The sequence below is a fragment of the Leucopleurus acutus genome (genome assembly GCF_964270905.1).
Source record: "Leucopleurus acutus genome assembly, chromosome: 20".
NCBI classification, from domain to species: domain Eukaryota; kingdom Metazoa; phylum Chordata; class Mammalia; order Artiodactyla; family Delphinidae; genus Leucopleurus; species Leucopleurus acutus.
Window position 1 is genome coordinate 28900602 of NC_139162.1, and position 26902 is coordinate 28927503.

The 26902-nt window shown below is 40.8% G+C and overlaps 1 protein-coding gene across 1 annotated transcript in view; it reads left to right on the forward strand.

Moving 5' to 3' along the window:
* Window positions 1–26902, forward strand: part of OGFOD1 (2-oxoglutarate and iron dependent oxygenase domain containing 1) — a 163736-nt gene that overhangs the window by 130782 nt on the left and 6052 nt on the right. The window contains exons 5-6 of the mRNA XM_082862764.1: window positions 26067–26183; window positions 26770–26861. Of these exons, the coding sequence (XP_082718890.1) occupies window positions 26067–26183; window positions 26770–26861 (209 nt within the window). The remainder of the gene's footprint in view (window positions 1–26066; window positions 26184–26769; window positions 26862–26902) is intronic.

The following is a 26902-nucleotide window of genomic DNA, read 5'->3' on the forward strand; positions in this document are numbered from 1 at the left end:
AATTGCTTTACAATGGTGTGTTAGTTTCTGCTTTATAACAAAGTGAATCATTTATACATACACATATGTTCCCATATCTCTTCCCTCTTGCGTCTCTCTCCCTCCCACCCGCCCTATCCCACCCCTCCAGGCGGTCACAAAGCACCGAGCTGATATCCCCGTGCTATGTGGCTGCTTCCCACTAGCTATCTACCTCACGTTTGGTAGTGTCTATATGTCCATGCCTCTCTCTCGCTTTGTCACAGCTCACCCTTCCCCCTCCCCATATCCTCAAGTCCGTTCTCCAGTAGGTCTGTGTCTTTATTCCTGTCTTACCCCTAGGTTCTTCACGACATTGTTTTCCCTTAAATTCCATATATATGTGTTAGCATTCGGTATTTGTCTTTCTCCTTCTGACCTCCTTCACTCTGTATGACAGACTCTAGGTCTATCCACCTCATTACAAATAGCTCAATTTCCTTCCTTTTTATGGCTGAGTAATATTCCATTGTATATATGTGCCACATCTTCTTTATCCATTCATCCGATGACGGGCACTTAGGTTGTTTCCATCTCCGGACGATTGTAAATACAGCTGCAGTGAACATTTTGGTACATGACTCTTTTTGAATTATGGTTTTCTCAGGGTATATGCCCGGTAGTGGGATTGCTGCGTCATACCGTAGTTCTATTTGCAGTGTTTTAAGGAACCTCCATACTGTTCTCATAGTGGCTGTACCAATTCACATTCCCACCGGCAGTGCAGGAGTGCTTCCTTTTCTACACACCCTCTCCCACATTTATTGTTTCTAGATTTTTTGATGATGGCCATTCTGACTGGTGTGAGATGATATCTCATTGTAGTTTTGATTTGCATTTCTCTAATGATTAATGATGTTGAGCATTCTTTCACGTGTTTGTTGGCAGTCTGTATATCTCCTTTGGAGAAAAGTCTGTTTAGGTCTTCTGCCCGTTTTTGGATTGGGTTGTTTGTTCTTTTGTTACTGAGCTGCATGAGCTGCTTGTAAATTTTGGAAATTAATCCTTTGTCGGTTGCTTCATTTGCAAATGTTTTCTCCCATTCTGAGGGTTGTCTTTTGGTCTTGTTTATGGTTTCCTTTGCTGTGCAAAAGCTTTGAAGTTTCGTTAGGTCCCATTTGTTTATCTTTTTTTTTTTTTTTCCCATGTCTCTAGGAGGTGGGTCAAAAAGGATCTTGCTGTGATTTATGTCATAGAGTGTTCTGCCTATGTTTTCCTGTAAGAGTTTGATAGTTTCTGGCCTTACATTTAGGTCTTTAATCCATTTTGAGCTCATTTTTGTGTATGGTGTTAGGGAGTGATCTAATCTCATACTTTCAAATGTACCTGTCCAGTTTTCCCAGCACCACTTATTATTGAAGAGGCTGTCCTTTCTCCACTGTACATTCCTGCCTCCTTTATGAAAGATTAGGTGACCATATGTGCGTGGGTTTATCTCTGGGCTTTCCATCCCGTTCCTTTGATCTGTCTTTCTGTTTTTGTGCCACTACCATACTGTCTTGATGACTGGAGCTTTGTAGTACAGTCTGAAGTCAGGGAGCCTGATTCCTCCAGCTCCGTTTTTCGTTCTCAAGATGGCTTTGGCTATTCGGGGTCTCTTGTGTTTCCATACAAATTGTGAAATTTTTTGTTCTAGGTCTGTGAAGAATGCCAGTGGTAGTTTGATAGGGATTGCATTGAATCTGTAGATTGCTTTGGGTAGTAGAGTCATTTTCACAATGTTGATTCTTCCAGTCCAGGAACATGGTGTATCTCTCCATCTACTTGTATCATCTTTAATTTCTTTCATCAGTGTCTTACAATTTTCTGCATACAGGCCTTTTGTCTCCTTAGGTAGGTTTATTCCTAGAAATTTTATTCGTTTTGTTGCAGTGGTAAATGGGAGTGTTTTCTTGATTTCACTTCCAGATTTTTCATCATTAGTGTGTAGGAAGGAATGCAGGAGATTTCTGTGCATTAATTTTTTTTACAAGTTATCTCATTATTGCCTCTATTTGTCAAATACAAGTTCACAGTCTTATATTGCTGTAGACTCTTTCTACTATGTTTAATATCATAAATTCACTACCCTAAATTTTCTCCCCTTCTTTATTGATGTTACATGTTAAGAAACATACTTTATTTTTTTAAACCTCTTTATTGGGGTATAATTGCTTTACAATGGTGTGTTAGTTTCTGCTTTATAACAAAGTGAATCATTTATACATACACATATGTTCCCATATCTCTTCCCTCTTGCGTCTCTCTCCCTCCCACCCGCCCTATCCCACCCCTCCAGGCGGTCACAAAGCACCGAGCTGATATCCCCGTGCTATGTGGCTGCTTCCCACTAGCTATCTACCTCACGTTTGGTAGTGTCTATATGTCCATGCCTCTCTCTCGCTTTGTCACAGCTCACCCTTCCCCCTCCCCATATCCTCAAGTCCGTTCTCCAGTAGGTCTGTGTCTTTATTCCTGTCTTACCCCTAGGTTCTTCACGACATTGTTTTCCCTTAAATTCCATATATATGTGTTAGCATTCGGTATTTGTCTTTCTCCTTCTGACCTCCTTCACTCTGTATGACAGACTCTAGGTCTATCCACCTCATTACAAATAGCTCAATTTCCTTCCTTTTTATGGCTGAGTAATATTCCATTGTATATATATGCCACATCTTCTTTATCCATTCATCCGATGACGGGCACTTAGGTTGTTTCCATCTCCGGACGATTGTAAATACAGCTGCAGTGAACATTTTGGTACATGACTCTTTTTGAATTATGGTTTTCTCAGGGTATATGCCCGGTAGTGGGATTGCTGCGTCATACCGTAGTTCTATTTGCAGTGTTTTAAGGAACCTCCATACTGTTCTCATAGTGGCTGTACCAATTCACATTCCCACCTGCAGTGCAGGAGTGCTTCCTTTTCTACACACCCTCTCCCACTTTTATTGTTTCTAGATTGTTTGATGATGGCCATTCTGACTGGTGTGAGATGATATCTCATTGTAGTTTTGATTTGCATTTCTCTAATGATTAATGATGTTGAGCATTCTTTCACGTGTTTCTTGGCAGTCTGTATATCTCCTTTGGAGAAAAGTCTGTTTAGGTCTTCTGCCCGTTTTTGGATTGGGTTGTTTGTTCTTTTGTTACTGAGCTGCATGAGCTGCTTGTAAATTTTGGAAATTAATCCTTTGTCGGTTGCTTCATTTGCAAATGTTTTCTCCCATTCTGAGGGTTGTCTTTTGGTCTTGTTTATGGTTTCCTTTGCTGTGCAAAAGCTTTGAAGTTTCGTTAGGTCCCATTTGTTTATCTTTTTTTTTTTTTTTCCCATGTCTCTAGGAGGTGGGTCAAAAAGGATCTTGCTGTGATTTATGTCATAGAGTGTTCTGCCTATGTTTTCCTGTAAGAGTTTGATAGTTTCTGGCCTTACATTTAGGTCTTTAATCCATTTTGAGCTCATTTTTGTGTATGGTGTTAGGGAGTGATCTAATCTCATACTTTCAAATGTACCTGTCCAGTTTTCCCAGCACCACTTATTATTGAAGAGGCTGTCCTTTCTCCACTGTACATTCCTGCCTCCTTTATGAAAGATTAGGTGACCATATGTGCGTGGGTTTATCTCTGGGCTTTCCATCCCGTTCCTTTGATCTGTCTTTCTGTTTTTGTGCCACTACCATACTGTCTTGATGACTGGAGCTTTGTAGTACAGTCTGAAGTCAGGGAGCCTGATTCCTCCAGCTCCGTTTTTCGTTCTCAAGATGGCTTTGGCTATTCGGGGTCTCTTGTGTTTCCATACAAATTGTGAAATTTTTTGTTCTAGGTCTGTGAAGAATGCCAGTGGTAGTTTGATAGGGATTGCATTGAATCTGTAGATTGCTTTGGGTAGTAGAGTCATTTTCACAATGTTGATTCTTCCAGTCCAGGAACATGGTGTATCTCTCCATCTACTTGTATCATCTTTAATTTCTTTCATCAGTGTCTTACAATTTTCTGCATACAGGCCTTTTGTCTCCTTAGGTAGGTTTATTCCTAGAAATTTTATTCGTTTTGTTGCAGTGGTAAATGGGAGTGTTTTCTTGATTTCACTTCCAGATTTTTCATCATTAGTGTGTAGGAAGGAATGCAGGAGATTTCTGTGCATTAATTTTTTTTACAAGTTATCTCATTATTGCCTCTATTTGTCAAATACAAGTTCACAGTCTTATATTGCTGTAGACTCTTTCTACTATGTTTAATATCATAAATTCACTACCCTAAATTTTCTCCCCTTCTTTATTGATGTTACATGTTAAGAAACATACTTTATTTTTTTAAACCTCTTTATTGGGGTATAATTGCTTTACAATGGTGTGTTAGTTTCTGCTTTATAACAAAGTGAATCATTTATACATACACATATGTTCCCATATCTCTTCCCTCTTGCGTCTCTCTCCCTCCCACCCGCCCTATCCCACCCCTCCAGGCGGTCACAAAGCACCGAGCTGATATCCCCGTGCTATGTGGCTGCTTCCCACTAGCTATCTACCTCACGTTTGGTAGTGTCTATATGTCCATGCCTCTCTCTCGCTTTGTCACAGCTCACCCTTCCCCCTCCCCATATCCTCAAGTCCGTTCTCCAGTAGGTCTGTGTCTTTATTCCTGTCTTACCCCTAGGTTCTTCACGACATTGTTTTCCCTTAAATTCCATATATATGTGTTAGCATTCGGTATTTGTCTTTCTCCTTCTGACCTCCTTCACTCTGTATGACAGACTCTAGGTCTATCCACCTCATTACAAATAGCTCAATTTCCTTCCTTTTTATGGCTGAGTAATATTCCATTGTATATATGTGCCACATCTTCTTTATCCATTCATCCGATGACGGGCACTTAGGTTGTTTCCATCTCCGGACGATTGTAAATACAGCTGCAGTGAACATTTTGGTACATGACTCTTTTTGAATTATGGTTTTCTCAGGGTATATGCCCGGTAGTGGGATTGCTGCGTCATACCGTAGTTCTATTTGCAGTGTTTTAAGGAACCTCCATACTGTTCTCATAGTGGCTGTACCAATTCACATTCCCACCGGCAGTGCAGGAGTGCTTCCTTTTCTACACACCCTCTCCCACTTTTATTGTTTCTAGATTGTTTGATGATGGCCATTCTGACTGGTGTGAGATGATATCTCATTGTAGTTTTGATTTGCATTTCTCTAATGATTAATGATGTTGAGCATTCTTTCACGTGTTTGTTGGCAGTCTGTATATCTCCTTTGGAGAAAAGTCTGTTTAGGTCTTCTGCCCGTTTTTGGATTGGGTTGTTTGTTCTTTTGTTACTGAGCTGCATGAGCTGCTTGTAAATTTTGGAAATTAATCCTTTGTCGGTTGCTTCATTTGCAAATGTTTTCTCCCATTCTGAGGGTTGTCTTTTGGTCTTGTTTATGGTTTCCTTTGCTGTGCAAAAGCTTTGAAGTTTCGTTAGGTCCCATTTGTTTATCTTTTTTTTTTTTTTTCCCATGTCTCTAGGAGGTGGGTCAAAAAGGATCTTGCTGTGATTTATGTCATAGAGTGTTCTGCCTATGTTTTCCTGTAAGAGTTTGATAGTTTCTGGCCTTACATTTAGGTCTTTAATCCATTTTGAGCTCATTTTTGTGTATGGTGTTAGGGAGTGATCTAATCTCATACTTTCAAATGTACCTGTCCAGTTTTCCCAGCACCACTTATTATTGAAGAGGCTGTCCTTTCTCCACTGTACATTCCTGCCTCCTTTATGAAAGATTAGGTGACCATATGTGCGTGGGTTTATCTCTGGGCTTTCCATCCCGTTCCTTTGATCTGTCTTTCTGTTTTTGTGCCACTACCATACTGTCTTGATGACTGGAGCTTTGTAGTACAGTCTGAAGTCAGGGAGCCTGATTCCTCCAGCTCCGTTTTTCGTTCTCAAGATGGCTTTGGCTATTCGGGGTCTCTTGTGTTTCCATACAAATTGTGAAATTTTTTGTTCTAGGTCTGTGAAGAATGCCAGTGGTAGTTTGATAGGGATTGCATTGAATCTGTAGATTGCTTTGGGTAGTAGAGTCATTTTCACAATGTTGATTCTTCCAGTCCAGGAACATGGTGTATCTCTCCATCTACTTGTATCATCTTTAATTTCTTTCATCAGTGTCTTACAATTTTCTGCATACAGGCCTTTTGTCTCCTTAGGTAGGTTTATTCCTAGAAATTTTATTCGTTTTGTTGCAGTGGTAAATGGGAGTGTTTTCTTGATTTCACTTCCAGATTTTTCATCATTAGTGTGTAGGAAGGAATGCAGGAGATTTCTGTGCATTAATTTTTTTTACAAGTTATCTCATTATTGCCTCTATTTGTCAAATACAAGTTCACAGTCTTATATTGCTGTAGACTCTTTCTACTATGTTTAATATCATAAATTCACTACCCTAAATTTTCTCCCCTTCTTTATTGATGTTACATGTTAAGAAACATACTTTATTTTTTTAAACCTCTTTATTGGGGTATAATTGCTTTACAATGGTGTGTTAGTTTCTGCTTTATAACAAAGTGAATCATTTATACATACACATATGTTCCCATATCTCTTCCCTCTTGCGTCTCTCTCCCTCCCACCCGCCCTATCCCACCCCTCCAGGCGGTCACAAAGCACCGAGCTGATATCCCCGTGCTATGTGGCTGCTTCCCACTAGCTATCTACCTCACGTTTGGTAGTGTCTATATGTCCATGCCTCTCTCTCGCTTTGTCACAGCTCACCCTTCCCCCTCCCCATATCCTCAAGTCCGTTCTCCAGTAGGTCTGTGTCTTTATTCCTGTCTTACCCCTAGGTTCTTCACGACATTGTTTTCCCTTAAATTCCATATATATGTGTTAGCATTCGGTATTTGTCTTTCTCCTTCTGACCTCCTTCACTCTGTATGACAGACTCTAGGTCTATCCACCTCATTACAAATAGCTCAATTTCCTTCCTTTTTATGGCTGAGTAATATTCCATTGTATATATGTGCCACATCTTCTTTATCCATTCATCCGATGACGGGCACTTAGGTTGTTTCCATCTCCGGACGATTGTAAATACAGCTGCAGTGAACATTTTGGTACATGACTCTTTTTGAATTATGGTTTTCTCAGGGTATATGCCCGGTAGTGGGATTGCTGCGTCATACCGTAGTTCTATTTGCAGTGTTTTAAGGAACCTCCATACTGTTCTCATAGTGGCTGTACCAATTCACATTCCCACCGGCAGTGCAGGAGTGCTTCCTTTTCTACACACCCTCTCCCACATTTATTGTTTCTAGATTTTTTGATGATGGCCATTCTGACTGGTGTGAGATGATATCTCATTGTAGTTTTGATTTGCATTTCTCTAATGATTAATGATGTTGAGCATTCTTTCATGTGTTTGTTGGCAGTCTGTATATCTCCTTTGGAGAAAAGTCTATTTAGGTCTTCTGCCCATTTTTGGATTGGGTTGTTTGTTCTTTTGTTACTGAGCTGCATGAGCTGCTTGTAAATTTTGGAAATTAATCCTTTGTCGGTTGCTTCATTTGCAAATGTTTTCTCCCATTCTGAGGGTTGTCTTTTGGTCTTGTTTATGGTTTCCTTTGCTGTGCAAAAGCTTTGAAGTTTCGTTAGGTCCCATTTGTTTATCTTTTTTTTTTTTTTCCCCATGTCTCTAGGAGGTGGGTCAAAAAGGATCTTGCTGTGATTTATGTCATAGAGTGTTCTGCCTATGTTTTCCTGGAAGAGTTTGATAGTTTCTGGCCTTACATTTAGGTCTTTAATCCATTTTGAGCTCATTTTTGTGTATGGTGTTAGGGAGTGATCTAATCTCATACTTTCAAATGTACCTGTCCAGTTTTCCCAGCACCACTTATTATCGAAGAGGCTGTCCTTTCTCCACTGTACATTCCTGCCTCCTTTATGAAAGATTAGGTGACCATATGTGCGTGGGTTTATCTCTGGGCTTTCCATCCCGTTCCTTTGATCTGTCTTTCTGTTTTTGTGCCACTACCATACTGTCTTGATGACTGGAGCTTTGTAGTACAGTCTGAAGTCAGGGAGCCTGATTCCTCCAGCTCCGTTTTTCGTTCTCAAGATGGCTTTGGCTATTCGGGGTCTCTTGTGTTTCCATACAAATTGTGAAATTTTTTGTTCTAGGTCTGTGAAGAATGCCAGTGGTAGTTTGATAGGGATTGCATTGAATCTGTAGATTGCTTTGGGTAGTAGAGTCATTTTCACAATGTTGATTCTTCCAGTCCAGGAACATGGTGTATCTCTCCATCTACTTGTATCATCTTTAATTTCTTTCATCAGTGTCTTACAATTTTCTGCATACAGGCCTTTTGTCTCCTTAGGTAGGTTTATTCCTAGAAATTTTATTCGTTTTGTTGCAGTGGTAAATGGGAGTGTTTTCTTGATTTCACTTCCAGATTTTTCATCATTAGTGTGTAGGAAGGAATGCAGGAGATTTCTGTGCATTAATTTTTTTTACAAGTTATCTCATTATTGCCTCTATTTGTCAAATACAAGTTCACAGTCTTATATTGCTGTAGACTCTTTCTACTATGTTTAATATCATAAATTCACTACCCTAAATTTTCTCCCCTTCTTTATTGATGTTACATGTTAAGAAACATACTTTATTTTTTTAAACCTCTTTATTGGGGTATAATTGCTTTACAATGGTGTGTTAGTTTCTGCTTTATAACAAAGTGAATCATTTATACATACACATATGTTCCCATATCTCTTCCCTCTTGCGTCTCTCTCCCTCCCACCCGCCCTATCCCACCCCTCCAGGCGGTCACAAAGCACCGAGCTGATATCCCCGTGCTATGTGGCTGCTTCCCACTAGCTATCTACCTCACGTTTGGTAGTGTCTATATGTCCATGCCTCTCTCTCGCTTTGTCACAGCTCACCCTTCCCCCTCCCCATATCCTCAAGTCCGTTCTCCAGTAGGTCTGTGTCTTTATTCCTGTCTTACCCCTAGGTTCTTCACGACATTGTTTTCCCTTAAATTCCATATATATGTGTTAGCATTCGGTATTTGTCTTTCTCCTTCTGACCTCCTTCACTCTGTATGACAGACTCTAGGTCTATCCACCTCATTACAAATAGCTCAATTTCCTTCCTTTTTATGGCTGAGTAATATTCCATTGTATATATGTGCCACATCTTCTTTATCCATTCATCCGATGACGGGCACTTAGGTTGTTTCCATCTCCGGACGATTGTAAATACAGCTGCAGTGAACATTTTGGTACATGACTCTTTTTGAATTATGGTTTTCTCAGGGTATATGCCCGGTAGTGGGATTGCTGCGTCATACCGTAGTTCTATTTGCAGTGTTTTAAGGAACCTCCATACTGTTCTCATAGTGGCTGTACCAATTCACATTCCCACCGGCAGTGCAGGAGTGCTTCCTTTTCTACACACCCTCTCCCACATTTATTGTTTCTAGATTTTTTGATGATGGCCATTCTGACTGGTGTGAGATGATATCTCATTGTAGTTTTGATTTGCATTTCTCTAATGATTAATGATGTTGAGCATTCTTTCACGTGTTTGTTGGCAGTCTGTATATCTCCTTTGGAGAAAAGTCTATTTAGGTCTTCTGCCCATTTTTGGATTGGGTTGTTTGTTCTTTTGTTACTGAGCTGCATGAGCTGCTTGTAAATTTTGGAAATTAATCCTTTGTCGGTTGCTTCATTTGCAAATGTTTTCTCCCATTCTGAGGGTTGTCTTTTGGTCTTGTTTATGGTTTCCTTTGCTGTGCAAAAGCTTTGAAGTTTCGTTAGGTCCCATTTGTTTATCTTTTTTTTTTTTTTCCCCATGTCTCTAGGAGGTGGGTCAAAAAGGATCTTGCTGTGATTTATGTCATAGAGTGTTCTGCCTATGTTTTCCTGGAAGAGTTTGATAGTTTCTGGCCTTACATTTAGGTCTTTAATCCATTTTGAGCTCATTTTTGTGTATGGTGTTAGGGAGTGATCTAATCTCATACTTTCAAATGTACCTGTCCAGTTTTCCCAGCACCACTTATTATCGAAGAGGCTGTCCTTTCTCCACTGTACATTCCTGCCTCCTTTATGAAAGATTAGGTGACCATATGTGCGTGGGTTTATCTCTGGGCTTTCCATCCCGTTCCTTTGATCTGTCTTTCTGTTTTTGTGCCACTACCATACTGTCTTGATGACTGGAGCTTTGTAGTACAGTCTGAAGTCAGGGAGCCTGATTCCTCCAGCTCCGTTTTTCGTTCTCAAGATGGCTTTGGCTATTCGGGGTCTCTTGTGTTTCCATACAAATTGTGAAATTTTTTGTTCTAGGTCTGTGAAGAATGCCAGTGGTAGTTTGATAGGGATTGCATTGAATCTGTAGATTGCTTTGGGTAGTAGAGTCATTTTCACAATGTTGATTCTTCCAGTCCAGGAACATGGTGTATCTCTCCATCTACTTGTATCATCTTTAATTTCTTTCATCAGTGTCTTACAATTTTCTGCATACAGGCCTTTTGTCTCCTTAGGTAGGTTTATTCCTAGAAATTTTATTCGTTTTGTTGCAGTGGTAAATGGGAGTGTTTTCTTGATTTCACTTCCAGATTTTTCATCATTAGTGTGTAGGAAGGAATGCAGGAGATTTCTGTGCATTAATTTTTTTTACAAGTTATCTCATTATTGCCTCTATTTGTCAAATACAAGTTCACAGTCTTATATTGCTGTAGACTCTTTCTACTATGTTTAATATCATAAATTCACTACCCTAAATTTTCTCCCCTTCTTTATTGATGTTACATGTTAAGAAACATACTTTATTTTTTTAAACCTCTTTATTGGGGTATAATTGCTTTACAATGGTGTGTTAGTTTCTGCTTTATAACAAAGTGAATCATTTATACATACACATATGTTCCCATATCTCTTCCCTCTTGCGTCTCTCTCCCTCCCACCCGCCCTATCCCACCCCTCCAGGCGGTCACAAAGCACCGAGCTGATATCCCCGTGCTATGTGGCTGCTTCCCACTAGCTATCTACCTCACGTTTGGTAGTGTCTATATGTCCATGCCTCTCTCTCGCTTTGTCACAGCTCACCCTTCCCCCTCCCCATATCCTCAAGTCCGTTCTCCAGTAGGTCTGTGTCTTTATTCCTGTCTTACCCCTAGGTTCTTCACGACATTGTTTTCCCTTAAATTCCATATATATGTGTTAGCATTCGGTATTTGTCTTTCTCCTTCTGACCTCCTTCACTCTGTATGACAGACTCTAGGTCTATCCACCTCATTACAAATAGCTCAATTTCCTTCCTTTTTATGGCTGAGTAATATTCCATTGTATATATGTGCCACATCTTCTTTATCCATTCATCCGATGACGGGCACTTAGGTTGTTTCCATCTCCGGACGATTGTAAATACAGCTGCAGTGAACATTTTGGTACATGACTCTTTTTGAATTATGGTTTTCTCAGGGTATATGCCCGGTAGTGGGATTGCTGCGTCATACCGTAGTTCTATTTGCAGTGTTTTAAGGAACCTCCATACTGTTCTCATAGTGGCTGTACCAATTCACATTCCCACCGGCAGTGCAGGAGTGCTTCCTTTTCTACACACCCTCTCCCACTTTTATTGTTTGTAGATTGTTTGATGATGGCCATTCTGACTGGTATGAGATGATATCTCATTGTAGTTTTGATTTGCATTTCTCTAATGATTAATGATGTTGAGCATTCTTTCACGTGTTTGTTGGCAGTCTGTATATCTCCTTTGGAGAAAAGTCTGTTTAGGTCTTCTGCCCGTTTTTGGATTGGGTTGTTTGTTCTTTTGTTACTGAGCTGCATGAGCTGCTTGTAAATTTTGGAAATTAATCCTTTGTCGGTTGCTTCATTTGCAAATGTTTTCTCCCATTCTGAGGGTTGTCTTTTGGTCTTGTTTATGGTTTCCTTTGCTGTGCAAAAGCTTTGAAGTTTCGTTAGGTCCCATTTGTTTATCTTTTTTTTTTTTTTTCCCATGTCTCTAGGAGGTGGGTCAAAAAGGATCTTGCTGTGATTTATGTCATAGAGTGTTCTGCCTATGTTTTCCTGTAAGAGTTTGATAGTTTCTGGCCTTACATTTAGGTCTTTAATCCATTTTGAGCTCATTTTTGTGTATGGTGTTAGGGAGTGATCTAATCTCATACTTTCAAATGTACCTGTCCAGTTTTCCCAGCACCACTTATTATCGAAGAGGCTGTCCTTTCTCCACTGTACATTCCTGCCTCCTTTATGAAAGATTAGGTGACCATATGTGCGTGGGTTTATCTCTGGGCTTTCCATCCCGTTCCTTTGATCTGTCTTTCTGTTTTTGTGCCACTACCATACTGTCTTGATGACTGGAGCTTTGTAGTACAGTCTGAAGTCAGGGAGCCTGATTCCTCCAGCTCCGTTTTTCGTTCTCAAGATGGCTTTGGCTATTCGGGGTCTCTTGTGTTTCCATACAAATTGTGAAATTTTTTGTTCTAGGTCTGTGAAGAATGCCAGTGGTAGTTTGATAGGGATTGCATTGAATCTGTAGATTGCTTTGGGTAGTAGAGTCATTTTCACAATGTTGATTCTTCCAGTCCAGGAACATGGTGTATCTCTCCATCTACTTGTATCATCTTTAATTTCTTTCATCAGTGTCTTACAATTTTCTGCATACAGGCCTTTTGTCTCCTTAGGTAGGTTTATTCCTAGAAATTTTATTCGTTTTGTTGCAGTGGTAAATGGGAGTGTTTTCTTGATTTCACTTCCAGATTTTTCATCATTAGTGTGTAGGAAGGAATGCAGGAGATTTCTGTGCATTAATTTTTTTTACAAGTTATCTCATTATTGCCTCTATTTGTCAAATACAAGTTCACAGTCTTATATTGCTGTAGACTCTTTCTACTATGTTTAATATCATAAATTCACTACCCTAAATTTTCTCCCCTTCTTTATTGATGTTACATGTTAAGAAACATACTTTATTTTTTTAAACCTCTTTATTGGGGTATAATTGCTTTACAATGGTGTGTTAGTTTCTGCTTTATAACAAAGTGAATCATTTATACATACACATATGTTCCCATATCTCTTCCCTCTTGCGTCTCTCTCCCTCCCACCCGCCCTATCCCACCCCTCCAGGCGGTCACAAAGCACCGAGCTGATATCCCCGTGCTATGTGGCTGCTTCCCACTAGCTATCTACCTCACGTTTGGTAGTGTCTATATGTCCATGCCTCTCTCTCGCTTTGTCACAGCTCACCCTTCCCCCTCCCCATATCCTCAAGTCCGTTCTCCAGTAGGTCTGTGTCTTTATTCCTGTCTTACCCCTAGGTTCTTCACGACATTGTTTTCCCTTAAATTCCATATATATGTGTTAGCATTCGGTATTTGTCTTTCTCCTTCTGACCTCCTTCACTCTGTATGACAGACTCTAGGTCTATCCACCTCATTACAAATAGCTCAATTTCCTTCCTTTTTATGGCTGAGTAATATTCCATTGTATATATGTGCCACATCTTCTTTATCCATTCATCCGATGACGGGCACTTAGGTTGTTTCCATCTCCGGACGATTGTAAATACAGCTGCAGTGAACATTTTGGTACATGACTCTTTTTGAATTATGGTTTTCTCAGGGTATATGCCCGGTAGTGGGATTGCTGCGTCATACCGTAGTTCTATTTGCAGTGTTTTAAGGAACCTCCATACTGTTCTCATAGTGGCTGTACCAATTCACATTCCCACCTGCAGTGCAGGAGTGCTTCCTTTTCTACACACCCTCTCCCACTTTTATTGTTTCTAGATTGTTTGATGATGGCCATTCTGACTGGTGTGAGATGATATCTCATTGTAGTTTTGATTTGCATTTCTCTAATGATTAATGATGTTGAGCATTCTTTCATGTGTTTGTTGGCAGTCTGTATATCTCCTTTGGAGAAAAGTCTGTTTAGGTCTTCTGCCCGTTTTTGGATTGGGTTGTTTGTTCTTTTGTTACTGAGCTGCATGAGCTGCTTGTAAATTTTGGAAATTAATCCTTTGTCGGTTGCTTCATTTGCAAATGTTTTCTCCCATTCTGAGGGTTGTCTTTTGGTCTTGTTTATGGTTTCCTTTGCTGTGCAAAAGCTTTGAAGTTTCGTTAGGTCCCATTTGTTTATCTTTTTTTTTTTTTTCCCATGTCTCTAGGAGGTGGGTCAAAAAGGATCTTGCTGTGATTTATGTCATAGAGTGTTCTGCCTATGTTTTCCTGTAAGAGTTTGATAGTTTCTGGCCTTACATTTAGGTCTTTAATCCATTTTGAGCTCATTTTTGTGTATGGTGTTAGGGAGTGATCTAATCTCATACTTTCAAATGTACCTGTCCAGTTTTCCCAGCACCACTTATTATTGAAGAGGCTGTCCTTTCTCCACTGTACATTCCTGCCTCCTTTATGAAAGATTAGGTGACCATATGTGCGTGGGTTTCTCTGGGCTTTCCATCCCGTTCCTTTGATCTGTCTTTCTGTTTTTGTGCCACTACCATACTGTCTTGATGACTGGAGCTTTGTAGTACAGTCTGAAGTCAGGGAGCCTGATTCCTCCAGCTCCGTTTTTCGTTCTCAAGATGGCTTTGGCTATTCGGGGTCTCTTGTGTTTCCATGCAAATTGTGAAATTTTTTGTTCTAGGTCTGTGAAGAATGCCAGTGGTAGTTTGATAGGGATTGCATTGAATCTGTAGATTGCTTTGGGTAGTAGAGTCATTTTCACAATGTTGATTCTTCCAGTCCAGGAACATGGTATATCTCTCCATCTACTTGTATCATCTTTAATTTCTTTCATCAGTGTCTTAACAATTTTCTGCATACAGGCCTTTTGTCTCCTTAGGTAGGTTTATTCCTAGAAATTTTATTCGTTTTGTTGCAGTGGTAAATGGGAGTGTTTTCTTGATTTCACTTCCAGATTTTTCATCATTAGTGTGTAGGAAGGAATGCAGGAGATTTCTGTGCATTAATTTTTTTTACAAGTTATCTCATTATTGCCTCTATTTGTCAAATACAAGTTCACAGTCTTATATTGCTGTAGACTCTTTCTACTATGTTTAATATCATAAATTCACTACCCTAAATTTTCTCCCCTTCTTTATTGATGTTACATGTTAAGAAACATACTTTATTTTTTTAAACCTCTTTATTGGGGTATAATTGCTTTACAATGGTGTGTTAGTTTCTGCTTTATAACAAAGTGAATCATTTATACATACACATATGTTCCCATATCTCTTCCCTCTTGCGTCTCTCTCCCTCCCACCCGCCCTATCCCACCCCTCCAGGCGGTCACAAAGCACCGAGCTGATATCCCCGTGCTATGTGGCTGCTTCCCACTAGCTATCTACCTCACGTTTGGTAGTGTCTATATGTCCATGCCTCTCTCTCGCTTTGTCACAGCTCACCCTTCCCCCTCCCCATATCCTCAAGTCCGTTCTCCAGTAGGTCTGTGTCTTTATTCCTGTCTTACCCCTAGGTTCTTCACGACATTGTTTTCCCTTAAATTCCATATATATGTGTTAGCATTCGGTATTTGTCTTTCTCCTTCTGACCTCCTTCACTCTGTATGACAGACTCTAGGTCTATCCACCTCATTACAAATAGCTCAATTTCCTTCCTTTTTATGGCTGAGTAATATTCCATTGTATATATGTGCCACATCTTCTTTATCCATTCATCCGATGACGGGCACTTAGGTTGTTTCCATCTCCGGACGATTGTAAATACAGCTGCAGTGAACATTTTGGTACATGACTCTTTTTGAATTATGGTTTTCTCAGGGTATATGCCCGGTAGTGGGATTGCTGCGTCATACCGTAGTTCTATTTGCAGTGTTTTAAGGAACCTCCATACTGTTCTCATAGTGGCTGTACCAATTCACATTCCCACCGGCAGTGCAGGAGTGCTTCCTTTTCTACACACCCTCTCCCACATTTATTGTTTCTAGATTGTTTGATGATGGCCATTCTGACTGGTGTGAGATGATATCTCATTGTAGTTTTGATTTGCATTTCTCTAATGATTAATGATGTTGAGCATTCTTTCATGTGTTTGTTGGCAGTCTGTATATCTCCTTTGGAGAAAAGTCTATTTAGGTCTTCTGCCCATTTTTGGATTGGGTTGTTTGTTCTTTTGTTACTGAGCTGCATGAGCTGCTTGTAAATTTTGGAAATTAATCCTTTGTCGGTTGCTTCATTTGCAAATGTTTTCTCCCATTCTGAGGGTTGTCTTTTGGTCTTGTTTATGGTTTCCTTTGCTGTGCAAAAGCTTTGAAGTTTCGTTAGGTCCCATTTGTTTATCTTTTTTTTTTTTTTTCCCATGTCTCTAGGAGGTGGGTCAAAAAGGATCTTGCTGTGATTTATGTCATAGAGTGTTCTGCCTATGTTTTCCTGTAAGAGTTTGATAGTTTCTGGCCTTACATTTAGGTCTTTAATCCATTTTGAGCTCATTTTTGTGTATGGTGTTAGGGAGTGATCTAATCTCATACTTTCAAATGTACCTGTCCAGTTTTCCCAGCACCACTTATTATTGAAGAGGCTGTCCTTTCTCCACTGTACATTCCTGCCTCCTTTATGAAAGATTAGGTGACCATATGTGCGTGGGTTTATCTCTGGGCTTTCCATCCCGTTCCTTTGATCTGTCTTTCTGTTTTTGTGCCACTACCATACTGTCTTGATGACTGGAGCTTTGTAGTACAGTCTGAAGTCAGGGAGCCTGATTCCTCCAGCTCCGTTTTTCGTTCTCAAGATGGCTTTGGCTATTCGGGGTCTCTTGTGTTTCCATACAAATTGTGAAATTTTTTGTTCTAGGTCTGTGAAGAATGCCAGTGGTAGTTTGATAGGGATTGCATTGAATCTGTAGATTGCTTTGGGTAGTAGAGTCATTTTCACAATGTTGATTCTTCCAGTCCAGGAACATGGTGTATCTCTCCATCTACTTGTATCATCTTTAATTTCTTTCATCAGTGTCTTACAATTTTCTGCATACAGGCCTTTTGTCTCCTTAGGTAGGTTTATTCCTAGAAATTTTATTCGTTTTGTTGCAGTGGTAAATGGGAGTGTTTTCTTGATTTCACTTCCAGATTTTTCATCATTAGTGTGTAGGAAGGAATGCAGGAGATTTCTGTGCATTAATTTTTTTTACAAGTTATCTCATTATTGCCTCTATTTGTCAAATACAAGTTCACAGTCTTATATTGCTGTAGACTCTTTCTACTATGTTTAATATCATAAATTCACTACCCTAAATTTTCTCCCCTTCTTTATTGATGTTACATGTTAAGAAACATACTTTATTTTTTTAAATCTCTTTATTGGGGTATAATTGCTTTACAATGGTGTGTTAGTTTCTGCTTTATAACAAAGTGAATCATTTATACATATACATATGTTCCCATATCTCTTCCCTCTTGCGTCTCTCTCCCTCCCACCCGCCCTATCCCACCCCTTCAGGCGGTCACAAAGCACCGAGCTGATATCCCCGTGCTATGTGGCTGCTTCCCACTAGCTATCTACCTCACGTTTGGTAGTGTCTATATGTCCATGCCTCTCTCTCGCTTTGTCACAGCTCACCCTTCCCCCTCCCCATATCCTCAAGTCCGTTCTCCAGTAGGTCTGTGTCTTTATTCCTGTCTTACCCCTAGGTTCTTCACGACATTGTTTTCCCTTAAATTCCATATATATGTGTTAGCATTCGGTATTTGTCTTTCTCCTTCTGACCTCCTTCACTCTGTATGACAGACTCTAGGTCTATCCACCTCATTACAAATAGCTCAATTTCCTTCCTTTTTATGGCTGAGTAATATTCCATTGTATATATGTGCCACATCTTCTTTATCCATTCATCCGATGACGGGCACTTAGGTTGTTTCCATCTCCGGACGATTGTAAATACAGCTGCAGTGAACATTTTGGTACATGACTCTTTTTGAATTATGGTTTTCTCAGGGTATATGCCCGGTAGTGGGATTGCTGCGTCATACCGTAGTTCTATTTGCAGTGTTTTAAGGAACCTCCATACTGTTCTCATAGTGGCTGTACCAATTCACATTCCCACCGGCAGTGCAGGAGTGCTTCCTTTTCTACACACCCTCTCCCACATTTATTGTTTCTAGATTTTTTGATGATGGCCATTCTGACTGGTGTGAGATGATATCTCATTGTAGTTTTGATTTGCATTTCTCTAATGATTAATGATGTTGAGCATTCTTTCATGTGTTTGTTGGCAGTCTGTATATCTCCTTTGGAGAAAAGTCTATTTAGGTCTTCTGCCCATTTTTGGATTGGGTTGTTTGTTCTTTTGTTACTGAGCTGCATGAGCTGCTTGTAAATTTTGGAAATTAATCCTTTGTCGGTTGCTTCATTTGCAAATGTTTTCTCCCATTCTGAGGGTTGTCTTTTGGTCTTGTTTATGGTTTCCTTTGCTGTGCAAAAGCTTTGAAGTTTCATTAGGTCCCATTTGTTTATCTTTTTTTTTTTTTTCCCATGTCTCTAGGAGGTGGGTCAAAAAGGATCTTGCTGTGATTTATGTCATAGAGTGTTCTGCCTATGTTTTCCTGTAAGAGTTTGATAGTTTCTGGCCTTACATTTAGGTCTTTAATCCATTTTGAGCTCATTTTTGTGTATGGTGTTAGGGAGTGATCTAATCTCATACTTTCAAATGTACCTGTCCAGTTTTCCCAGCACCACTTATTATTGAAGAGGCTGTCCTTTCTCCACTGTACATTCCTGCCTCCTTTATGAAAGATTAGGTGACCATATGTGCGTGGGTTTCTCTGGGCTTTCCATCCCGTTCCTTTGATCTGTCTTTCTGTTTTTGTGCCACTACCATACTGTCTTGATGACTGGAGCTTTGTAGTATAGTCTGAAGTCAGGGAGCCTGATTCCTCCAGCTCCGTTTTTCGTTCTCAAGATGGCTTTGGCTATTCGGGGTCTCTTGTGTTTCCATACAAATTGTGAAATTTTTTGTTCTAGGTCTGTGAAGAATGCCAGTGGTAGTTTGATAGGGATTGCATTGAATCTGTAGATTGCTTTGGGTAGTAGAGTCATTTTCACAATGTTGATTCTTCCAGTCCAGGAACATGGTGTATCTCTCCATCTACTTGTATCATCTTTAATTTCTTTCATCAGTGTCTTACAATTTTCTGCATACAGGCCTTTTGTCTCCTTAGGTAGGTTTATTCCTAGAAATTTTATTCTTTTTGTTGCAGTGGTAAATGGGAGTGTTTTCTTGATTTCACTTTCAGATTTTTCATCCTTAATGTATAGGGATGCAGGACATTTCTGTGCATTAATATTGTATCCTGCAACTTTTCCAAATTCATTGATTAGCTCTAGTAATTTTCTGGTAGCATCTTTAGGATTCTCTATGTATTGTATCATGTCATTTGCAAACAGTGACAGCTTTACTTTTTCTTTTCCTATTTGGATTCCTTTTATTTCCTTTTCTTCTCTGATTGCTGTGGTGAAAACTTCCAAAACTATGTTGAATAAAAGTGGTGAGAGTGGGCAATCTTTTGTTGTTCCTTATCTTAGTAGAAAGCTTCCAGTTTTTCACCATTGAGAATGATGTTGGCTGTGGGTTTGTCATATATGGCGTTTATTATGTTGCGGAAAGTTCCCTCTATGCCTACTTTCTGCAGGGTTTTTATCATAAATGGGCATTGAATTTTGTCAAAAGCTTTCTCTGTATCTGTTGAGATGATCATATGGTTTTTCTCCTTCAGTTTGTTAATATGGTTTATCCCATTGATTGATTTGTGTATATTGAAGAATCCTTGCAGTTCTGGAATAAACCCCACTTGATCATGGTGTATGATCCATTTAATGTGCTGTTGGATTCTGTTTGCTAGTATTTTGTTGAGGATTTTTGCATCTATGTTCATTAGTGATATTGGCCTGTAGTTTTCTTTCTTTGTGACATCCTTGTCTGGTTTTGGTTTCAAGGTGATGGTGGCCTCGTAGAATCAATTTGGAGTGTTCCTCCCTCTGCTATATTTTGGAAGCGTTTGAGAAGCATAGGTGTTAGCTCTACTCTAAATGTTTGACAGAATTTGCCTGTGAAGCCATCTGGTCGTGGGCTTTTGTTTGTTGGAAGATTTTTAATCACAGTTTCAATTTCAGTGCTTGTGATTGGTCTGTTTATATTTTCTATTTCTTCCTGATTCAGTCTTGGCAGATTGTGCATTTCTAAGAAGTTGTCTGTTTCTTCCAAGTTGTCCATTTTATTGGCATAGAGTTGCTTGTAGTCATCTCTCATTATCTTTTGTATTTCGGCAGTGTCAGTTGTTACTTCTCCTTTTTCATTTCTAATTCTATTGATTTGAGTCTTCTCTCTTTTTTTCTTGGTGAGTCTGGCTAATGGTTTATATATTTTGTTTATCTTCTCAAAGAACCAACTTTTAGTTTCATTGATCTTTGCTATTGTTTCCTTCATTTCTTTTTCATTTATTTCTGATCTGATTTTTATGATTTCTTTCCTTCTGCTAACTTTCGGGTTTTTTTGTTCTTTCTCTAATTGCTTTAGGTGCAAGGTTAGGTTGTTTATTCGAGATGTTTCCTGTTTCTTAAGGTGGGCTTGTATTGCTATAAACTTCACTCTTAGAACTGCTTTTGCTGCATCCCATAGGTTTTGGGTTGTCGTGTCTCCATTGTCATTTGTTTCTAGGCATTTTTTTATTTCCTCTTTCATTTTTTCAGTGATCACTTCTTTATTAAGTAGTGTATTGTTTCGCCTCCATGTGTTTGTAGTTTTTACAGATCTTTTCCTGTAATTGATATCTAGTCTCATGGTGTTGTGGTCGGAAAAGATACTTGATACAATTTCAATTTTCTTAAATTTACCAAGGCTTGATTTGTGACCCAAGATATGATCTCTCCTGGAGAATGTTCCATGAGCACTTGAGAAAAATGTGTATTCTGTTGTTTTTGGATGGCGTGTCCTATAAATATCAATTAAATCCATCTTGTTTAGTGTATCATTTAAAGCTTGTGTTTCCTTATTTATTTTCATTTTGGATGATCTGTCCATTGGTGAAAGTGGGGTGTTAAAGTCCCCTATTATGAATGTGTTACTGTCAGTTTCCCCTTTTATGGCTGTTAGTATTTGCCTTATGTATTGAAGTACTCCTATGTTGGGTGCATAAATATTTACAGTTGTTATATCTTCTTCTTGGATCGATCCCTTGATCATTATCTAGTGTCCTTCTTTGTCTCTTATAATAGTCTTTATTTTAAAGTCTATTTTGTCTGATATGAGAATTGCTACTCCAGCTTTCTTTTGGTTTCCATTTGCATGAAATATCTTTTTCCATCCCCTTACTTTCAGTCTGTATGTGTCTCTAGGTCTGAAGTGGGTCTCTTGTAGACAGCATATATATGGGTCTTGTTTTTGTATCCATTCAGCCAATCTGTGTCTTTTGGTGGGAGCATTTAGTCCATTTACATTTAAGATAATTATCGATATGTATGTTCCTATTCCCATTTTCTAAATTGTTTTGGGTTCGTTACTGTAGGTCTTTTCCTTCACTTGTGTTTCTTGCCTAGAGAAGTTCCTTTAGCATTTGTTGTAAAGCTGGTTTGGTGGTGCTGAACTCTCTCAACTTTTGCTTGTCTGTAAAGGTTTTAATTTCTCCATCAAATCTGAATGAGATCCTTGCTGGGTAGAGTAATCTTGGTTGCAGGTTTTTCTCCTTCATCACTTTCAGTATGTCCTGCCACTCCCTTCTGGCTTGCAGGGTTTCTGCTGAGAGATCAGATGTTAACCTTATGGGGATTCCCTTGTGTGTTATTTGTTGTTTTTCCCTTGGTGCTTTTAATATTTTTTCTTTGTATTTAATTTTTGATAGTTTGATTAATATGTCTTGGCATGTTTCTCCTTGGATTTATCCTGTATGGGACTCTCTGTCTTCCTGGACTTGATTAACTATTTCCTTTCCCATATTAGGGAAGTTTTCAACTATAATCTCTTCAAATATTTTCTCAGTCCCTTTCTTTTTCTCTTCTTCTTCTGGAACCCCTATAATTAGAATGTTGGTGCGTTTAATGTTGTCCCAGAGGTCTCTGAGACTGTCCTCAGTTCTTTTCATTCTTTTTTCTTTATTCTGCTCTGTAGTAGTTATTTCCACTATTTTATCTTCCAGGTCACTTACCCGTTCTTCTGCCTCAGTTATTCTGCTATTGATCCCATTTAGAGTTATTTTTCATTTATTGTGTTGTTCATCATTGTTTATTTCATCTTTAGTTCTTCTAGGTCCTTGTTAAATGTTTCTTGCATTTTGTCTATTCTATTTCCAAGATTTTGAATCATCTTTACTATCATTATTCTGAATTCTTTTTCAGGTAGACTGCCTATTTCCTCTGCATTTGTTAGGTCTGGTGGGTTATCTTGCTCCTTCATCTGTGGTGTGTTTTTCTGTCTTCTCATTTTGCTTATCTTACTGTGTTTGGGGTCTCCTTTTTGCAGGCTGCAGGTTCGTAGTTCCTGTTGTTTTTGGTGTCTGTCCCCAGTGGCTAAGGTTGGTTCAGTGGGTTGTGTAGGCTTCCTGGTGGAGGGGACTAGTGCCTGTGTTCTGGTGGATGAGGCTGGATCTTGTCTCTCTGGTGGGCAGGTCCACATCTGGTGGTGTGTTTTGGGGTCTCTGTAGACTTATTATGATTTTAGGCAGCCTCTCTGCTAATGGGTGGGGTTGTGTTCCTGTTTTGCTAGTTGTTTGGCATAGGGTGTCCAGCACTGTAGCTTGCTGGTCGTTGAGTGAAGCTGGGTGCTGGTGTTGAAATGGAGATCTCTGGGAGATTTTCGCCGTTTGATATTATATGGAGCTGGGAGGTCTCTTGTTGACCAGTGTCCTGAAGTTGGCTCTCCCACCTTAGAGGCACAGCACTGACTCCTGGCTGCAGCACCAAGAGCCTTTCGTCCACACGGCTCAGAATAAAAGGGAGAAAAAGTAGAGAGGAAGAATTAGTAGAAGAAGGAAGGAAGGAAGGAAGGAAGAAAAAGAAGAAAAGGAAAGAAAGGAGGGAGGGAGGGATGGTGGGAGGAAGGAAGGAAAGAAGGAAGGAGGGAAGGAAGGAAAAAAGAAAAAGAAGCTATAGTAAAATAAAGTAAAATATATTAAAGTTATTAAATTAAAAAATAATTAAGAAAATTTAAAAAAAAAACAGACGGATAGAACCTTAGGACATATGGTGGAAGCAAAGCTATACAGACAAAATCTCATATACAAGCATACACATACACACTCACAAAAAGAGGAAAAGGGGAAAAAATCATAAATCTTGCTCTCAAAGTCCACCTCCTCAATTTGGGATGATTCATTGTCTATTCGTGTCAGATGCAGGGTACATCAAGTTGATTGAGGAGCTTTAATCCGCTGCTTCTGAGGCTGCTGGGAGAGATTTCCCTTTCTCTTTGTTCTCACAGCTCCCAGGGGCTCAGCTTTGGATTGGCCCCGCCTCTGTGTGTAGGTCACCTGAGGGCATCTGTTCTTCGCCCAGACAGGACGGGGTTAAAGGAGCCGCTGATTCGGGGGCTCTGGCCCACTCAGGCCGGGGGTAGGGAGGGGCACGGAGTGTGGCGCGAGCCTGCGGCGGCAGAGACCAACATGGCGTTGCACCAGCCTGAGGCCCCCCGTGCGTTCTCCCGGGGAAGTTGTCCCTGGATCCCGGGAACGTGGCAGTGGCGGGCTGCACAGGCTCCTCGGAAGAGGGGTGTGGATAGTGACCTGTGCTCGCACACAGGCCCCTTGGTGGCGGCAGCAGCAGCCTTAGCATCTCCTGCCCGTCTCTGGGGTCCGCGCTTTTAGCCGCGGCTCGCGCCCGTCTCTGGAGTTCCTTTAAGCAGCGCTCTCAATCCCCTCTCCTCACGCACCAGGAAACAAAGAAGGAAGAAAAAGTCTCTTCCCTCTTCGGCAGGTCCAGACTTTTCCCCGGACTCCCTCCCGGCTAGCCGTGGTGCACTAACCCCTTCATACTGTGTTCACACCGCCAACCCCAGTCCTCTCCCTGCGCTCCGACCAAAGCCCGAGCCTCAGCTCGCAGCCCTGCCCGCCCCGATGGGTGAGCAGACAAGCCTCTCGGGCTGGTGAGTGCCGGTCGGCACCAATCTTCTGTGCGGGAATCTCCCCGCTTTGCCCTCCGCACCCCTGTTGCTGTGCTCTCCTCCACAGCGCCGAAGCTCCCCCCCTCCGCCACCCGCAGTCTCTGCCCGCGAAGGGGCTTCCTAGTGTGTGGAAACCTTTCCTCCTTCACAGCTCCCTCCCACTGGTGCAGGTCCTGTCCCTATTCTTTTGTCTCTGTTTTTTCTTTTGCCCTACCCAGGTACGTGGGGAGTTTCTTGCCTTTTGGGAGGTCTGAGGTCTTCTGCCAGCGTTCAGTAGGTGTTCTGTAGTTGTTCCACGTGTAGATGTATTTCTGGTGTATCTGTGGGGAGGAAGGTGATCTCCACGTCTTACTCTTCCGCCATCTTCCCCTCGTCCCCCCACTGATATTTCTTACTACAGTATTACTATGCAGGTTGCCAAATGGTGATTTCTTTCCTAATAAAATCATTTCTTTATTAGTTGTCATTCTACTGTAAAGAAAACCTTTCCCTCTCCCCACTCATTTATGTCAGTGTGAATTTAAGGATTACTGTTTATGTGATGGTTACTGTCATTATGTTGATGCTCATATTGTCCCTGATTTGATCAAGAGGAGCCCCTTTAAGCTGACTTCTGAATCCTTTTAGCATGTCCTCATGTTAACTGAAACAAACTCGGTTTGCTCACAATGCACAGCAAAGCCAATCTCCTGAAACCAGGTTGTGGTGAGGGAAAGTAGTTTATTCCAGGGCACCAGACAAGGAGAACGGGCTGCCCATGCCCAAAAGACCCAGGCTCCCTGATGGGTTTTAGGGAAGGGTTTTTAAAGGCAAGGTAAGGGAGAGGGTCACAGGGTGTGTGATCAGCTCGTGCACAGTTCTCTGATTGGTGCATGGTGAAGTAACAAGGTGAGGTCACAGGGGTCAGCATCCTCAATCTTCAGGTTCCAGCCGGTCTGGGGGCTACATGCTTGTGGTCAGCTTTTCTTATCTGGTGTGGGGGGTCTGGTTTCTATAAAACAGCTTAGGAATGTGTGTCAGACTTACCTTTACCATTGAAGCAGAACTGGGAGTCCTTGTGACTGACTTATTAAGTTATGGCTACTCTCATCTGCCTCCCCTGTCTTTGTTTCTGCATTCTTTATTCCTCAGTCATTAGCTGCTGGGGCCTGCTCTTTGCTTCTCATGGAGGGCCTAGGAAGTCAGAGCTTATTTCCATAGCCTCTTTTTCCAATCAGCAATAAGCAGGGAACACCAAGAGGTCTGTCACCGAGAAGGCCCCTACGTGGGTTTCACTCACTTTCACTCATCATTCTTATTGTATCTTACTTCCTAGCAAAACAAGATTTTCCAGGGTTATCTTGTATTTCCTGTGCTCTAGACAAGTCACATTGATTCCTCTGGTTTCATTTCCACACCATAGGGTTCATTCTAGATTTCTCCTTTTCCATATTTGCAATTCCATTCTTCAATCCTGAGAAATCTGCCTTCCATTATTTTCAATATGTTTGTTTATTAAAACAACCCCTCCGTGTGGAATGATCTCACTTCACCCATAGCATCCCCTCCCCTCTCCCACCTTGCCCAGATGCCTATCTCGCTCAGTCCTAGAATAACTATGCAGCCATTAAAAGAGATGACAGAAAAGACATTTGCTGTGTAATAAAAGAAAAAGCCACAAAACAACCACTGTAGGATGCAATTTTTTAAAAAGCAAATACATGTATGTTGAAAAATATTGGAAGAATATATGTAAAAATTTTAGTAGTGATTGTCTCTGAGTCTATATATATGTTCTTCAGCGTTTTTAAGAGTTTTCTATATTGACAGTTTTATTTCTGTAATTATAAAAGAGGAGAAGTGTCATTTTAAAGCTGGAGGAGCTGACATTATGGAGGAATAGCAGGTGGACTGATAGCGCAGAGTCAGATGTCCGCTGCTCATTGCCGCACAGGGACATTACGGTGTGTGCTGAACTATTGCAGATGCCCTGCTCTGCCATGACGACGAGCTGGAAGGACGCCGGATTGCCTTCATTCTTTACCTGGTTCCTCCCTGGGACAGGAGCTTGGGGGGCACCCTGGACCTGTACAACGTTGACGGTAAGACAAAGGCGTGCTCTTCAACACCAGCAGCCACTTCCGGGTCCTTGGGCGCTCTGTCTGTGCGCCTCGGGAGATGGAAGCTCTTCGTTACAGTGGCGACCGCAGGGGGATAATTGCCAGCCCTGACAGCCACCTCTCCTGAGTTGTGCCTGAAATAATCATTACTCCAGAGATAAGTTAGAGCCGAGTTAAGATGAGGAATAGTCAGACCCTGCTTCTGAATGCTGGCCGTGGGAGGGTAGAGAACATGTGCAGCCACCCGTGGCTATGAATCTGCCAGGACCAGTGCCTCTGATAGGAGGTCAGGGTCTTTTTTATTTTTTTAATGACTGACACCAGAGCTCGACTCCAGAAAACGTTCAGAACATTTTCCAGCCTTCATCAGTAATAGAGGATGGTGGAGTAAGAACAGATATCACCTAGCAGAACTATATAAAACAGATGGAATGGGTGGCATATGGGGATCTGGAGGGGACATTTAGCTACCCTTAGAAATTGGCGAATTGTCAAGGTGAAACGAGGCGGCCGGGAAGTGGTTAATGACGATGAAGCACATTTACAGATGTGTTCTCTCCCCACGCAGAACACTTTCAGCCGAAGCAGATTGTCAAGTCTCTTATCCCTTCGTGGAACACACTGGTTTTCTTTGAAGTGTCTCCAGTATCCTTTCACCAGGTAAAGACTGTGAGCCACAAATACATAGAGGGCCAAAGAGC